Source organism: Enoplosus armatus, chromosome 23, assembly GCF_043641665.1.
Source record: "Enoplosus armatus isolate fEnoArm2 chromosome 23, fEnoArm2.hap1, whole genome shotgun sequence".
Lineage (NCBI taxonomy): Eukaryota > Metazoa > Chordata > Actinopteri > Centrarchiformes > Enoplosidae > Enoplosus > Enoplosus armatus.
In genome coordinates, this window is record NC_092202.1 from 5,663,903 (window position 1) to 5,680,897 (window position 16,995).

General features: G+C 37.2%; 1 protein-coding gene and 1 long non-coding RNA gene across 2 annotated transcripts in view; both read left to right on the forward strand.

Annotated features, from left to right (window-relative positions):
- LOC139306075 (uncharacterized) overlaps window positions 1-113 on the forward strand; it is a 1,137-nt gene extending 1,024 nt beyond the window's left edge. Inside the window, exon 3 of the long non-coding RNA XR_011599393.1 lies at window positions 1-113. This exon is cut by the window's left edge and continues 1 nt beyond it. This is a non-coding gene — a long non-coding RNA (uncharacterized lncRNA).
- Window positions 114-1,269: 1,156 nt separating this feature from the next.
- LOC139305677 (uncharacterized) overlaps window positions 1,270-16,995 on the forward strand; it is a 29,970-nt gene continuing 14,244 nt past the window's right edge. The window contains exons 1-29 of the mRNA XM_070929599.1: window positions 1,270-1,278; window positions 2,718-2,805; window positions 3,249-3,431; window positions 3,527-3,632; window positions 3,833-3,942; window positions 4,085-4,155; window positions 4,238-4,363; window positions 4,461-4,556; window positions 4,695-4,790; window positions 4,892-5,014; window positions 5,141-5,178; window positions 5,323-5,354; window positions 5,439-5,621; window positions 5,720-5,825; window positions 6,026-6,135; window positions 6,277-6,347; window positions 6,430-6,555; window positions 6,653-6,748; window positions 6,881-7,009; window positions 7,111-7,239; window positions 7,360-7,397; window positions 7,526-7,557; window positions 8,883-9,065; window positions 9,164-9,269; window positions 9,480-9,589; window positions 9,732-9,802; window positions 9,885-10,010; window positions 10,108-10,203; window positions 13,221-13,349. Of these exons, the coding sequence (XP_070785700.1) occupies window positions 2,727-2,805; window positions 3,249-3,431; window positions 3,527-3,632; window positions 3,833-3,942; window positions 4,085-4,155; window positions 4,238-4,363; window positions 4,461-4,556; window positions 4,695-4,790; window positions 4,892-5,014; window positions 5,141-5,178; window positions 5,323-5,354; window positions 5,439-5,621; window positions 5,720-5,825; window positions 6,026-6,135; window positions 6,277-6,347; window positions 6,430-6,555; window positions 6,653-6,748; window positions 6,881-7,009; window positions 7,111-7,239; window positions 7,360-7,397; window positions 7,526-7,557; window positions 8,883-9,065; window positions 9,164-9,269; window positions 9,480-9,589; window positions 9,732-9,802; window positions 9,885-10,010; window positions 10,108-10,203; window positions 13,221-13,349 (2,901 nt within the window). The 5' untranslated portion in view covers window positions 1,270-1,278; window positions 2,718-2,726. The remainder of the gene's footprint in view (window positions 1,279-2,717; window positions 2,806-3,248; window positions 3,432-3,526; window positions 3,633-3,832; window positions 3,943-4,084; window positions 4,156-4,237; window positions 4,364-4,460; window positions 4,557-4,694; window positions 4,791-4,891; window positions 5,015-5,140; window positions 5,179-5,322; window positions 5,355-5,438; window positions 5,622-5,719; window positions 5,826-6,025; window positions 6,136-6,276; window positions 6,348-6,429; window positions 6,556-6,652; window positions 6,749-6,880; window positions 7,010-7,110; window positions 7,240-7,359; window positions 7,398-7,525; window positions 7,558-8,882; window positions 9,066-9,163; window positions 9,270-9,479; window positions 9,590-9,731; window positions 9,803-9,884; window positions 10,011-10,107; window positions 10,204-13,220; window positions 13,350-16,995) is intronic.

The following is a 16,995-nucleotide window of genomic DNA, read 5'->3' on the forward strand; positions in this document are numbered from 1 at the left end:
TCCATGACTCCGACTTCCGGATTGTCTTCAGGACGGAGCGGCTGGACGAATCACCCCTGCTGTTACACATGGCCATCAAATAAAAACAAATAACATTTAATTGTTAAAAACAAATAAAAGATATTGTCCTTACAGATGTCCTCTTTGTTCTTTATTTTAAACTCTTCCTTGTTGTTGTGGTTACTATTAAAGCGGATATTATTGTCACATAATCTCGATATCCAGGCCACAAAAACACACTATCCACTTTACTTAACATTTACAGAGATATACATACTTGTTGGACATTTCTAAAATAACATTTCTGAAAACTACCATTACATTTAGTAGGCTACATTAGATAGATTTTAAAAACCCAATCAAGCTGTGGTTTGGTTTAAAACATATCCGGGCCTATTTGTCATCAATGATTTAAGTGATTTAGCTTGTTGAAGAAACTCCTACACGACAGAGGGAGCGCCGTACTAATGAAGACTTGTGACTTATTGAAACTGCATGTACCTGAATGTTGTTAGACTGCTTTCTGTTAACAGATAGAAAAAAACAAGATCGAGGAAGTGAGTTTAATATTCTGTCGGTGACTGGAAAAAAGAAATCAAGTGCAGGAATGAAAAAAAACAAGCAGCATGCAGCATGGCCTCATTCTTTTCATTGTCTTTTCCAAGCCCAAACATACTGTGGGTGTCATCATACAGACCTGCCACAGTGCTACAATAATATATTAAAAAAAACTTTACAGCGTTTAAACTATTTTCTGTTGGCCGCTCACCTCCCATTTTCTTAAGCTTTTCATGCTCTGCGGTCTTCGTCGCCACGTAACAGGGACAGATTAACACAGAGTAACCAAAAATAAATAAATGCACAATAAAAACATTAAAGCATCTTATAAGCCACTGAAACAGGCATCCAATTGTGACGACTTGATATGCAATTTATTTCGAGATGCAATAAAGTTCAAGATAAAGGACTGGTGAGACATTTTTAATCTGTGTGTAACTGCAATAATGTCACAGTTTACATCAAGAGGTCCCTCAGAGATTCTTGTTCAAAAGGACAAGCAAACCGGAGTTTAATTATTAGAAATGACAAGACGTTTTCTTTAGTTGTGAAATCTAGATGTAATGCTGCTGCAGCGGCTCCGACAAACACAACTGGTCTGTCTTCATGTCGCCTGTGTGACGTGAGGAAGGCTGTCGTTAATAAGAGTTTGAGACTTTGGGAGGGAGCCACCACCTCCTCTACACCTCACTGCTTCCATTAGGTGATGGCCAGCCGACAGTAAGTAGCCTATTACTATTATCCTCGTGCTGTTGCAAAGTTATTCCAAGCAGCGATCTGTTAGAACCTGTGCAGAGAGGCTATTTGAGTGTTTTTCTTAATCATGTGATTATTACACGAAGTATCATTGTATTCAAGGCTCCGGAGCAATGGAGCAAGCGGAGCAGCTGCACCCCCACTATTAGAATATATACTATTAGATAACATGTGCTTTTGCAACCACTTTGAGGTCATTTGCTATGTTTAAACATTTGAGCTGGGTTTGATCAAGTCAGATCTGGCCGTTTCATACTATAAGAGTTAAACATTACTATTCCCGTCCTATGGTAATGTCTTCCAGCCGGAGAACTAGGTAAGATACGCCTACGTTAACTACTTCACTCGTGGCGTTTTGTTTTTAGCGAGACATGATGAGGCCGAAGCACAGGAACAGGTAGATTAGACAGCTTGTTGGACGTCAAAGCTAAGACAGTCATCCAAGTGGAGCGGATCTGTCCTCCCAGGGTCCTATGCTATCCAACTCAACATCCTCTTAACATGACCTTTCAAAGGGTTTTGTGTTCTCGGCAATGTTTTTTTCACCCTCGATCAACTGTTCTCTGTATGTTTCTCTGCGTCAATATGTTGAAATCAAAACGCTCCGCAATCAATCATCTGTAAGGTGGTCATAAAACTGCGGTAATATCAAACAGACGGTGAAGTAACAGTGTTACGAGTCGGTGTTTCATTCGGCGTGTATCTGATCCACCAACCAGTACTTACTTAGTGAGGAATCTTATTGTTTTGAAACGTTTCGCCTCCCATTTTGCTGGATATTTAGTTGAGTAGTTCACTGAGTTTATACAGACACAGACAGTAGTGGGTCTGATGTAAAAGGCCCACAGAGATATAACACATACTCTGTGGGCCTTACTTCTTATTGTGAAAGAAACTTTTGTTGTTTGTGATGCAGATATTTGTGTTCAATGACAAGTGTTTCCTGTGGTGTTATGTAGATCCAGTATAGCTCATGGGTCAGTATAAACAAGTGGAGGGATAGCGCCACCTGTTGGACTAGACTGCATGCCACAAGGCCTTTGGTGTGGCTGTGAATTGCAGTATTGACATTTGATCATTTCAGTGTAAAAATTAGTTAGGCAGTCTAATGTCTTGCAGTCAAAGAAATGTAATGAAAAGGGAAGATGGTAATGCAGCCAGATGTGATGGTGAAGAAGGTGGATCATTTGGAAGAAGGCTGGAGGAGATGATGCACACTGTGAAAAGAAATATGCGTCTGGAAAAAAAGGTTGATACTGTAACATAAATACACTATTGTATGTAATACACAACATAAAATTCTGGCAAAATACCTAAACTGGAGGCACAGACAAAAATCAATTTGCACGACTGAAATGTTGTCCGCCTAAATAAAATAACATCAAATAACTTTTTGTCTTCAGGGGGAGAAGATGAGCAGCTACAAAAATAGATCCCAGAAAAAGAGTGAAGCAGCACTGAAGAAGAAACAAAAAGATAAAAAAGATGCAGGTGAAGCACAAAAGATGATTTCAGGCCACTTGGTGGATAGAAAGCAAAAATAAGAGTAAAGGATGGGTCACAATGGACAAAAATGTAATATATTTAACTGTATGTACAATAGTGAATATCGAAGGAGTCAGTGTAATTTTATAGAAAAATTAGCACTTTTATCAACTCCACGTTAGGCTGAATAATGTGCACAGAAAAAGGGTTATTAATGTTATAGATGGATGGATATTTAACGTGTTGATACGAAGATATAAATTGTGCATAACTTGTCAGGATATGTATAATTATAATATTTACATATGTGTTGGATAATCAATAATATTGGTGGCTGTGGTCTCTTGTTGCTCTATATTTTTTGCTTATTCCTCTGACGTCTATAAATGAATGAAAAGGGTATAATGACACTATGTGTTTTTATATATACATTTTTCTTTCCTTGAAAGCCACAGAGTCTCAGATGCCATGTGAGAGCAATTCAGAAGGTTTGACAGACAAGGCATTGCAAAAACAGGATGAAACCAGCAAGATGGATGATCCAAGACATGACAATGTGGAACAAAAGAGAAAAGCATTAGAAAGGGACACTGATGACGAAGAGAAGAGACGGATGGGACACAGTGACGTTGGTGAGGAACTTATCAAATGATAGGCTGCCAATTAAAGAATAATTAAACATTAATTACTGGAGAGGATGTAATAACGCTGTTTTTCTTTTTTTAAGTTACTTGGCCACCAAGACCTCCTAATGGCCTGTATAATCAGGGCGCCACGTGTTACCTCAACAGTGTCCTGCAAGTTCTCTTCAAGACAACAGAGATCCACGACAGGTTTGAAACAGCTGCTTTCACCTGCAGCAAATAAAAGTAGAAGGAGAGAAAGTTAAATGTGAACAAACATTATGTAAAATATTATCAGGAAACATCATATTATAAAGTGATTTATTTGGTGTTTCCAACTCCATCAGTAAACACATTAAGACAGGCAGTAAACAGTCACTATTCACTGAGAAACTACTCTCTCTTTAAAGGTTGGATCCACAATCAAACACAGATCTTCAGCTGAGAAACATCTTTGAAGAACTGAAGAAAACAACATGTGGAACAGAAACTTTCACATCAACATTTGGGGTTGAAAATGGTAAGATGGACAGTAATAAATAGGAAAAAGCATTTAAGTAGCAAGGGGAAATAGATAAGAAAGTTACAGATTAGTAGTAAATTAAGTAAAATGTTTTGATGAAATGAATATGTTGAATTCAATTTAACGTGTCCTCTTACAGTTTTTCAACAATGTGATGCAGCTGAATGCCTGGAGACGATTTTACGTAAGATCAGCCAACAGGCCTCTGAGGTGAGCACTTGTTTAATCAACAGTGTTATTCACAGGTGAACAAATCAGGATGCTGAGTGATGATAGACTTTTTTATGCTAAGGCTTTCCAAGGAGAGCTGAGATACACAACAAAGTGCTCCAAAGGCCACAGCATCAATGAAGAGACAAATCCATTCTGGACTCTTCCACTGTCACTGAAAGACGCCCATGATACAACCCTCTGTGTGGTAAACAGCCAAAGCTCAGAGTTCTAGTTTAGTATTTTTATGTGATGAAAGCGGCTTATCTAATTTGGAATTTATTACAACATGTGTGTTTCCACAGGAAGAGAGTTTACTAAGGATTTTCCAGGAAAAATTATTGACTGGAGACAACAAGGTGTACTGCAAGGCATGTAATAACAAAACGGAGGCAACAAGAGTGAGTTTTGACCATAAGATCAAAAAACAATCTGTAGGCAGGCCAACTTTAATACTGGAATCAAATAAAAACTTATTTTAGTTTATAATACTGAGATAAAGAGATATAGTGTTGAATGATGTTTCTTGTGTTATTCAGGGATGTGAGATGGTGAAATCTCCTCAGATCTTGACTCTGCTCCTCAAGAGATTTGACTTTGTTTGTGCGGATGTGCCACTCACATTACAAATGAAGGCAAGGAAAAGCAGTTTTTATATTCGATTTATATCTGAAGGATGTTCTTTTTGATTTCTTTAAAAAATATTTCACATACCTGACTGTGTTCTTGACTGTAGAACAAGACGTACAAACTGTACGGGATGGTGAATCACATGGGCAAAGGTGGACTTTACACAGCCACCATCCTGTCCAATGAGCACCAAACCTGGTATGAGTGTAATAATACGTATGTCAAAAAGGTAAGGGGGATTATACCTCATCTATCCCATCAGGATGGTACATGTTCAAAACATACCAACAGAAATATCAAATGTTTAGTGTGAATTTGTTGACATTGTTTGGATTGTCTTTGTTGAATGGTGCAGGCTGAAGAACAACCATTTGCAGAAACTATGACTTACAGGTAAGTTTGAAAAAATCTATTTCATTTAATTTTATTCATGATAATGTGAGATATATTATATTATCTATCCAGAAGTGCTGACTGTATGTTGTCACCTTTTTGTTGTTCTATGCAAACAATAACTTCAAAATGATTGTTCACCAGGTCAAAGACTGCACATTTGCTCATGTACAGAGGTAAGATCATAAAATAACATCATTTAGGCCATGTTGTAATATATTTAGATCATTGCTAAATACATAATTTTCCTCCCTCCAAAGCCACAGAGTCTCAGATGCCATGTGAGAGCAATTCAGAAGGTTTGACAGACAAGGCATTGCAAAAACAGGATGAAACCAGCAAGATGGATGATCCAAGACATGACAATGTAGAACAAAAGAGAAAAGCTTTAGAGAGGGACACTGATGACGAAGAGAAGAGACGGATGGGACACAGTGATGTTGGTGAGGAACTTATCAAATGATAGGCTGCCAATAAAATAATAATTAATCATAAATTAATGGAGAGGGTGTAATGACAATGTGTTTGTCTTCCTTTTAAGTTGCTCGGCCACCAAGACCTCCTAATGGCCTGTATAATCAGGGCGCCACGTGTTACCTCAACAGTGTCCTGCAAGTTCTCTTCAAGACAACAGAGATCCACGACAGGTTTGAAACAGCTGCTTTCATCTGCAGCAAATAAAAGTAGAAGGAGAGAAAGTTAAATGTGAACAAACATTGTGTAAAATATTATCAGGAAACATCATATTATAAAGTGATTTATTTGGTGTTTCAAACTCCATCAGTAAACATATTAAGACAGGCAGTAAACAGTCACTATTCACTGAGAAACTACTCTCTCTTTAAAGGTTGGATCCACAATCAAACACAGATCTTCAGCTGAGAAACATCTTTGAAAAACTGAAGAGAACAACATGTCGAACAGAAACTTTCACATCAACATTTGGGGTTGAAAATGGTAAGATGGACAGTAATAAATAGGAAAAACATTTAAGTCGCAAGGGGCAATAGATAAGAAAGTTACAGATTAGTAGTAAATTAAGTAAAATGTTTTGATGAAGTGAATATGTTGAATTCAATTTAACGTGTCCTCTTACAGTTTTTCAACAATGTGATGCAGCTGAATGCCTGGAGACGATTTTACGTAAGATCAGCCAACAGGCCTCTGAGGTGAGCACTTGTTTAATCAACAGTGTTATTCACAGGTGAACAAATCAGGATGCTGAGTGATGATAGACTTTTTTATGCTAAGGCTTTCCAAGGAGAGCTGAGGTACACAACAAAGTGCTCCAAAGGCCACAGCATCAATGAAGAGACAAATCCATTCTGGACTCTTCCACTGTCACTGAAAGACGCCCATGATACAACCCTCTGTGTGGTAAACAGCCAAAGCTCAGAGTTCTAGTTTAGTATTTTTATGTGATGAAAGTGTCCTATCTAATTTGGAATTTATTACAACATGTGTGTTTCCACAGGAAGAGAGTTTACTAAGGATTTTCCAGGAAAAATTATTTACTGGAGACAACAAGGTGTACTGCAAGGAATGTAATAACAAAACTGAGGCAACAAGTGTGAGTTTTGATCAAAAAACACAATCTTTAGGCAGGCCAACTTCTATACTGGAAACAAATGAAAACATATATTAGTTTATAATACTGAGATAAAGAGATATAGTGTTGAATGATGTTTCTTGTGTTATTCAGGGATGTGAGATGGTGAAATCTCCTCAGATTTTGACTCTGCTCCTCAAGAGATTTGACTTTGACTACAACACCATGTCACATGTCAAATCACACTGCTATGTGGACGTGCCACATGCGTTACGAATAATGGCAAGGAAAAGTATTTTTTATACGTGATTTATATCTGAGTGTTGTTCCTTTTGACTTCTTTTAAAATCTTGTCATGTGCTTGACTGTGTTCTTGCCTGTAGAACAAGACGTACAAACTGTACGGGATGGTGAATCACATGGGCAGTCTAAGAGGTGGACATTACACAGCCACCATCCTGTCCAATGATGACCAAACCTGGTATGAGTGTAATGATAGTTATGTCAACAAGGTAAGTTTACTTAATCCATTGCATTAGAAAGGTACATGTTCAAAACATACCAACAGAAAGATCAAACAATAAATGGAAATTTGTTGACATTGTTTGGTTTGTTTTTGTTGAATGGTGCAGGTTAAAGAACAACCATGTGCAGAAACCAGGACTTACACGTACGTTTCATACAATCAAATTAATTGAATTTTATATGTAATAATCTAAGATACACTATCTATCCAGAAGTGTTGACTCCTTTTTGTTGTACTATGCAAAGAATAACTTTAAAATTATTGTTCACCAGGTCAAGGACTGTATATTTACTCATGTACAGAGGTAAGATCATGAAAATACATAAAGAAATAATTTAAACCATAGTTGTAATATTAAAAGTATTATATGTAACAATTTACATGTATTAATCGCTTGTTATTGCCAATGTGTGAATGGATTGTAACGTAACTTAAAAAAATGAGTGGATAACCTCAGCTAATTCATCCAAACCTCCAGAGCTGTTTGCAAATCACTTTATCAGCAAAGTTATGAAGCAACCAACGCCAGATCCATGCAGTGTAGCTAAGTTACAGCTAGCTGGCTAACCCCAGCTTGCTTGCTCGCTAATGTTATAGCTAGCAAAATACTATCTGAGTGGATCTGTTAATTGGCTAGCTAGCCAAATTGCTTCACCAGCTAACGTGATCCATGATACTATATATTATGACAGACAGTGTTGATTTTAGCCAACAATAAATTACGTGGTGGTAAAAAAGCAAAGGTGTATAATAGGGTTGGGTGATTGGACAAATATATCGGTGATTGGTCGAGTCCATCGCCGGTTGTTTTTTGGACGATTTCTGTCATTTTATTTGACTAATATAACGGTTGCTGCTCAGCAACAGATTTTCGTTCAGCAAGCTAACCCAGTATCACAAAGAGCCCAGCAATGGCAGAGAGAGGCAGCGGGGGCCGGAATATTTTCACGTCTAACTCATGGATTAAGGGTTTATTTCGACCAAAACAAAGTTAGAAAAGTGGAAAGACATAAGAGAACTTGTGGAACGTAACGGATTCGCCGCTGGCACATATCTCCTGGCTAAAACAATGGGACAGTTGCAGCACACTTGCGGATAGATCGGCAATCATCAGTTGTTGGGTTGACTGTGGCTGGTTGGAAAAATTTTACATATCGCCCAACCTAGTGTATAACTAATGATTGCTTTCTACTTGCCAAGAGCGATGCAAGGCAGGGGTAGACAACTCGCTAACTGTTACCTAAGCTAAGGTTAGCCAGATAGCAGTAACTTAGCTACATGGCATGGATCTGGTGTTGGTTGCTTCGTAACGTTAGCTGATAAAGTGACTTGCAAATGTCAAGCTAGTTAGTATCACAGAGCCAATGGTCCAAATAAAAAATGGGAACATTACAGATAATAACATTATTCTAAATTTGATTGTAAATCACAGTAAATTAGTCTGGTGTATGTAACATCACTAATTTGGCCGATGCTCAGGATGCTCGCTTGAGGGCGCAAGCAACAGGATGCTGACTGCGGTTCACTTGACAGCCACCGGTGTCATTAATAACAACAACTTTCCGAAAACTCCATATAGAACCTTTAAAAAATCATTGCTAAATATATACATTTTTCTTTCCTTCAAAGCCACAGAGTCTCAGATGCCATGTGAGAGCAATTCAGAAGGTTTGACAGACAAGGCATTGCAAAAACAGGATGAAACCAGCAAGATGGATGATCCAAGACATGACAATGTGGAACAAAAGAGAAAAGCATTAGAAAGGGACGCTGATGACGAAGAGAAGAGACGGATGGGACACAGTGACGTTGGTGAGGAACTTATCAAATGATAGGCTGCCAATAAAAGAATAATTAATCATAAATGAATGGAGCGGGTGTAATGACAATATGTTTGTCTTCCTTTTAAGTGACTCAGCCACCAAGACCTCCTAATGGCCTGTATAATCAGAGAGGCATGCATTACCTCAACAGTGTCCTGCAAGTTCTCTTCATGACAACAGAGATCCACGACAGGTTTGAAACAGCTGCTTTCATCTGTAGCAAATAAAAGTAGAAGGAGAGAAAGTTAAATGTGAACAAACATTATGTAAAATATCATCAGGAAACATCATGTTACGAAGTGATTTATTTGGGTGTTTCAAACATACAAAACTCCATCAGTAAACATATTAAGACAGGCAGTAAACAGTCACTATTCACTGAGAAACTACTCTCTCTTTAAAGGTTGGATCCACAATTAAACACAGATCTTCAGCTGAGAAACATCTTTGAAGAACTGAAGAAAACAACATGTGGAACAGAAACTTTCACATCAACATTTGGGGTTGAAAATGGTAAGATGGACAGTAATGAATAGGAAAAAGCATTTAAGTCGCAAGGGGAAATAGATAAGAAAGTTACAGATTAGTAGTAAATTAAGTAAAATGTTTTGATGAAATGAATATGTTGAATTCAATTTAACGTGTCCTCTTACAGTTTTTCAACAATGTGATGCAGCTGAATGCCTGGAGACGATTTTACGTAAGATCAGCCAACAGGCCTCTGAGGTGAGCACTTGTTTAATCAACAGTGTTATTCACAGGTGAACAAATCAGGATGCTGAGTGATGATAGACTTTTTTATGCTAAGGCTTTCCAAGGAGAGCTGAGATACACAACAAAGTGCTCCAAAGGCCACAGCATCAATGAAGAGACAAATCCATTCTGGACTCTTCCACTGTCACTGAAAGACGCCCATGATACAACCCTCTGTGTGGTAAACAGCCAAAGCTCAGAGTTCTAGTTTAGTATTTTTATGTGATGAAAGTGTCTTATCTAATTTGGAATTTATTACAACATGTGTGTTTCCACAGGAAGAGAGTTTACTAAGGATTTTCCAGGCAAAATTATTGACTGGAGACAACAAGGTGTACTGCAAGGAATGTAATAACAAAACGGAGGCAACAAGAGTGAGTTTTGACCATAAGATCAAAAAACAATCTGTAGGCAGGCCAACTCCTATACTGGAATCAAATAAAAACTTATTTTAGTTTATAATACTGAGATAAAGAGATATAGTGTTGAATGATGTTTCTTGTGTTATTCAGGGATGTGAGATGGTGAAATCTCCTCAGATCTTGACTCTGCTCCTCAAGAGATTTGACTTTGTTTGTGCGGATGTGCCACTCACATTACAAATGAAGGCAAGGAAAAGCAGTTTTTATATTCGATTTATATCTGAAGGATGTTCTTTTTGATTTCTTTAAAAAAATATTTCACATACCTGACTGTGTTCTTGCCTGTAGACCAAGACGTACAAACTGTACGGGATGGTGAATCACATGGGCAAAGGTGGACTTTACACAGCCACCATCCTGTCCAATGAGGACCAAACCTGGTATGAGTGTAATAATACGTATGTCAAAAAGGTAAGGGGGATTATACCTCATCTATCCCATCAGGATGGTACATGTTCAAAACATACCAACAGAAATATCAAATATTTAGTGTGAATTTGTTGACATTGTTTGGATTGTCTTTGTTGAATGGTGCAGGCTGAAGAACAACCATTTGCAGAAACTATGACTTACAGGTAAATTTGAAAAAATCTATTTCATTTAATTTTATTCATGATAATGTGAGATATATTATATTATCTATCCAGAAGTGCTGACTGTATGTTGTCACCTTTTTGTTGTTCTATGCAAACAATAACTTCAAAATGATTGTTCACCAGGTCAAAGACTGCACATTTGCTCATGTACAGAGGTAAGATCATAAAATAACATCATTTAGGCCATGTTGTAATATATTTAGATCATTGCTAAATACATAATTTTCTTCCCTCCAAAGCCACAGAGTCTCAGATGCCATGTGAGAGCAATTCAGAAGGTTTGACAGACAAGGCATTGCAAAAACAGGATGAAACCAGCAAGATGGATGATCCAAGACATGACAATGTGGAACAAAAGAGAAAAGCTTTAGAAAGGGACACTGATGATGAAGAGAAGAGACGGATGGGACACAGTGATGTTGGTGAGGAACTGATGAGAATAGACTGAGGAATTCAGCCCTCAGGGTGGAGGAGAGGAGGGGAATACACAAAATGAAAAAAAATCTCAACTATGAGATCATATGAGACTGAGCTTATTGATGGTTCAGTACTCAGTCCAGAATCCCAACATAAGCGACAAGTTGGAAGAATTTAATGAAATGAAAGAAGGTGACGCTCCAAAAGATAGGATAAAATAACAAATAGCCTCTAACATGGAAATAGCTAAAGATGAAATAAGTTATTTCTTGGAACTTTCTTTTAAAGTTTGATTCATTCAAAAAAATTTGTTTTGATCAATAAGGAACCAGCTGTTCAATTGTGACAATATTTTTTTTTGTTGGACATTAGACACTGCATCTGCTGCACAAAGGACAAGATATATGGCGCAATCAAGAATTACTTTGTTCTCTGAGATGTAGCTGGTCAGGTGAAAACTTGAATATAAGGCAAAGCACATTGGTCAATGGTGTGGCCCTAATGTAAATAAAGTATACTGGTATACTTGTATTTTATTTCAACAACCTGTAATAACATATTTGGACATCTAATGTGGGAAAATGTAATTTCTTTACCCCTATGAAGATGTGGCCTACTGTGACTACCATATATGGACAGAATCATTGTGCGTCTACAAGAAAGCACATTATTGAGCCATATAAAGATACCATGGAATATAAAGGTTTTTTCCTCCAATGATAGGTGCCAATTAAAGAATAATTAAACATTAATTAATGGAGAGGATGTAATAACGCCGTTTTTCTTTTTTTAAGTGACTCGGCCACCAAGACCTCCTAATGGCCTGTTTTATCAGGGAGCCACGCGTTACCTCAACAGTGTCCTGCAAGTTCTCTTCACGACAACAGAGATCCACGACAGGTTTGAAACAGCTGCTTTCATCTGTAGCAAATAAAAGTAGAAGGAGAGAAAGTTAAATGTGAACAAACGTGTAAAATATTATCAGGAAACATCATATTATATAGTGATTTATTTGGTGTTTCCAACTCCATCAGTAAACACATTAAGACAGGCAGTAAACAGTCACTATTCACTGAGAAACTGCTCTCTTTTTAAAGGTTGGATCCACAATCAAACACAGATCTTCAGCTGAGAAACATCTTTGAAAAACTGAAGAAAACAACATGTGGAACAGAAACTTTCACATCAACATTTGGGGTTAAAAATGGTAAGATGGACAGTAATAAATAGGAAAAAGCATTTAAGTCGCAAGGGGAAATAGATAAGAAAGTTACAGATTAGTAGTAAATTAAGTAAAATGTTTTGATGAAATGAATATGTTGGATTCGATTTAATGTGTCCTCTTACAGTTTTTCAACAATGTGATGCAGCTGAATGCCTGGAGACGATTTTATGTAAGATCAGCCAACAGGCCTCTGAGGTGAGCACTTATTTAATCAACAGTGTTATTCACAGGTGAACAAATCAGGATGCTGAGTGATGATAGACTTTTTATGCTAAGGCTTTCCAAGGAGAGCTGAGATACACAACAAAGTGCTCCAAAGGCCACAGCATCAATGAAGAGACAAATCCATTCTGGACTCTTCCACTGTCACTGAAAGACGCCCATGATACAACCTTCTGTGTGGTAAACAGCCAAAGCTCAGAGTTCTAGTTTAGTATTTTTATGTGATGAAAGCGGCTTATCTAATTTGGAATTTATTACAACATGTGTGTTTCCACAGGAAGAGAGTTTACTAAGGATTTTCCAGGAAAAATTATTGACTGGAGACAACAAGGTGTACTGCAAGGAATGTAATAACAAAACTGAGGCAACAAGTGTGAGTTTTGACCATAAGATCAAAAAACAATCTGTAGGCAGGCCAACTTTAATACTGGAATCAAAAAAACTTATTTTAGTTTATAATACTGAGATAAAGAGATATAGTGTTGAATGATGTTTCTTGTGTTATTCAGGGATGTGAGATGGTGAAATCTCCTCAGATCTTGACTCTGCTCCTCAAGAGATTTGACTTTGACTACAACACCATGTCACATGTCAAATCACACTGCTATGTGGATGTGCCATGTATATTACAAACAAAGGCAAGGAAAAGTAGTTCTTATATGTGATTTATATCTGAATGATGTTCCCTCTGATTGCTTTTAAAATCTTTTCACGTACCTGACTGTGTTCTTGATTGTAGACCAAGACGTACAAACTGTACGGGATGGTGAATCACATGGACAGATGTGGACATTGCACAGCCACCATCTTGTCCAATGAGGACCAAACCTGGTATGAGTGTGATGATAGTTATGTCAAAAAGGTAAGGGGGATTATACCTCATCTATTCCATCAGGATGGTACATGTTCAAAACATACCAACAGAAATATCAAATGTTTAGTGTGAATTTGTTGACATTGTTTGGTTTGTCTTTGTTGAATGGTGCAGGCTGAAGAACAACCATTTGCAGAAAAAACAACTTACAGGTACGTTCTATCTAATTCATTTAATTTTATTCACAATGATCTGAGATATATTACATTATCTATCCAGGGGTGTTGACTGTATGTTGTCACCTTTTTGTTGTTCTATGCAAACAATAACTTCAAAATGATTGTTCACCAGGTCAATGACTGCACATTTGCTCATGTACAGAGGTAAGATCACAAGAAATAGAATACAGAAGAAGAATACATCAAGAAATAATTTCAGCTATGGTTTTAGTATTAACAGATCATTACTGAAAATATAATTGTTCTTCTATTGAAAGCCACAGAGTCTCAGCTGCCCAGTGAGACAAATTCAGAAGGTCTGACAGACAACGTATTGCAAAAATAGGATAAAACCAGTAAGATGGATGATCTGTGATGTTAGTATGCTAACATTTGCTAAATAGCATTAGACACACAGTACAGCTGAGGCTGATGGGAATATCATTAGTTTTGCAGGTATTTGGTCATAAACTAAAGTATTGGAGAAAACTGATGTTAAAAGTTAGGGGATCAAGGTCATTAGGGTTCACCCTGTGGGAACCATGAATATCAGATACACATGTACATATAGATATACAGATTCGTCAAATCGTTGTTGAGATATTTCACAGGATAGGTGAAAACTTTGAACTACTGGTGGCCTTAGAATAAAAATCGAGAGAATCACTAAAGTCATGAGGACCCATCGTCTGGGCTCCATGGATATCTGTACCAAACACCATGGCAATTCATCCCATAGTTGTTGAGATATTTCAGTCTGGACCAAAGTGGTGGACCCAAAATTGCCATCCCTAGATCCATGCTGCTAGCATGGCTAATAAAAATGAATTGACAAGGCATACATAAATACCTAGGAACATTAAAGTATGGTCTTCCAATGGCACATTACTCGGTTGTATATATTGACATTAAACTTGTTCCAGGGTGTCAAAAATAAAAATAGAAATATTTTGACATCATCATGTCTTTTTATATCACTTTTCTTCTACTTCAAAGCTACAGGGTGTCAGATGCCTGTTGAGACCAAATCAGGAGATCAGACAGACAAGGTGAAAGAACACCAGGGTGATGATGTTGGTCCAGAAGAAGGAGCTAGAGAAGAGGAAGGGGGATGCAGAAAATGTAAAGAATGACATGTCAGAGGAAGAAGTGGTTAGGATTGTGGAATGCTAAGTAAATTGAAAACAATGGACATGAAAAGACAGGAGACTCTGTCTATGAATGACAGCACACGTTCCAGCATCACACAAGAAAACACACACACAGCAAGTCTGAAGAGTTGAAGTAGACGAATCTCTGGCTCTGTGATTTATTTTATATAATTAGATACGTTTTGCAAAAGTGCATTGATGAGCCAGATACAATATACAAACAGGCTACATTACTTGGGAGCATATGTTGACATGTAGACCTTTTTTCAGGGTGTGAATCATGAATATGATTATATTTTGTTCTTACTGATGATAATGATACAGACCATTCCTGAATATACTACTTTTCTTTCAGAGGGTCAGAAGCCCGTTGAGGAGATCCAACAGAGGAGAAGACGAGTAATCACCCAAACCATATGCTGAATAGTGAGATCACACGAGAGTCGTAGATAAAGCTGTGGGTGTAGAGGACCTTTATGCCATATCCTCTGTTGTGAGAGTTCGACTACAGGAGGATAAAAACACGTTTCCTTGTTTTGTTGATAAGAAACCATTGATTGGATCAATAGAGGTCTTCTAGAGTCTAAGTTAATTTGCTCTATTATTGACGATAAATGTTATAAAGCCATCAAAGCCTTGTACAAAACCCCAATTGCATGTTTGCAGTTAAATAGTTTCAGGACTGGCTGGTTTCCTTCTCCATTTGGGGTGAAGTAGGTAGATGTGCTCCCCTCCACTTTATTTGCCCTTTATATAAATGACTTGGGTAAAGTAATCAAGCACGCAGATGTAGACATATTGATTGACCATATTAACTTTTTGTTACATGCTGATGACATTGTGTTGTTTATCGAGACAGAGATTCATTTACAAAATATATTATGAGTTTATGGTGTAGTAAATGGATACTATTAACAGTGAAAAAACATTCAGTGCCTTTAAAAGTTTACCACTTCTTATAAATATCTTGGGGGTTTTTTTGTTAATGAAAATATGAGCTTTATAGGAGGGATGGAAAGCATTGGCAGAGTCAGCAGGAAGAGCATCCAGGTCTGAGATGAATATAATTGAATTGAATATAATAAATTGTGTCCTGACCTTGGCTTTTTAACCTTTTCAAAACATTATGATTCACTGGTAGGCTCAGTTTTATTTTTTGCTGCAGGAGTATGGGGTTTTAAGGGTGGCTGACAGTAATGCTATCCAGAGTTGAGCCTTTCTTGGGGTTCATAAATATATATATATAGCAGAAATGTAAAATAATGAGGCTGTGGAATCGTCTTGTCCAGTTGACAAATGAAAGGCTAACCAAAAAGATCTCTAACTTATATAGAGCACACAATTCTATGTGGCCAAGAGAGGCACATTTTATTTTCAGGAGTAATTTGCAGTTTAAAATAAATATGGTCAAACAAAAACTACCAAAGACCCACAAGGAATAATGAAAGAGGAGATTTGGAATAAGACAAAGCTCAGAAACTACACTCAAATCAAAGAAAATTACGACACAGAACCGTATATAAGATAGAGGGGATGTCTATGAGAGATCGCTATGTACTCAGTTAAAAACTGGTATCCTACTGCTGGCAATTGAGGTAGGCAGATATAAAAGGTATAGATTATGGTAATGATTAAGGTAATGATTATGTGGGGTTTTTTGTGATCTTGGTGTTTTTGAGGATGAATTTGATTTTCTGATCCACTGTCACATGTACAGACAGGCATTTTTATCTTGACAAGATTTATTGAAAATGCATGCATAATTATTCTAACATTACGAATCAACTTTGCTTCTTTATTATTGTCCATTTATTGAACCAGATGATAGTGATTGAGTGATTGACCATCATGTGACAAAATAAAATATACCTAAAAAGTTGCATGATTTTTGTGTGTTAAATTTGAAAAACACAAGACCTATTAATTTTGGTAATAGCTCTATTTCTCATGTTACACATTTTCTTCTTTCTTCTTACATTTTACCTGGTAGATTTTGCTGCACTGAGCCACCGAAAGATGGTCTGACACTTGACTGATGATTTCCGATTTATTACAAATCTCAAAACCAACATAAGAGCTGGTTACAGAACACAAAACAACA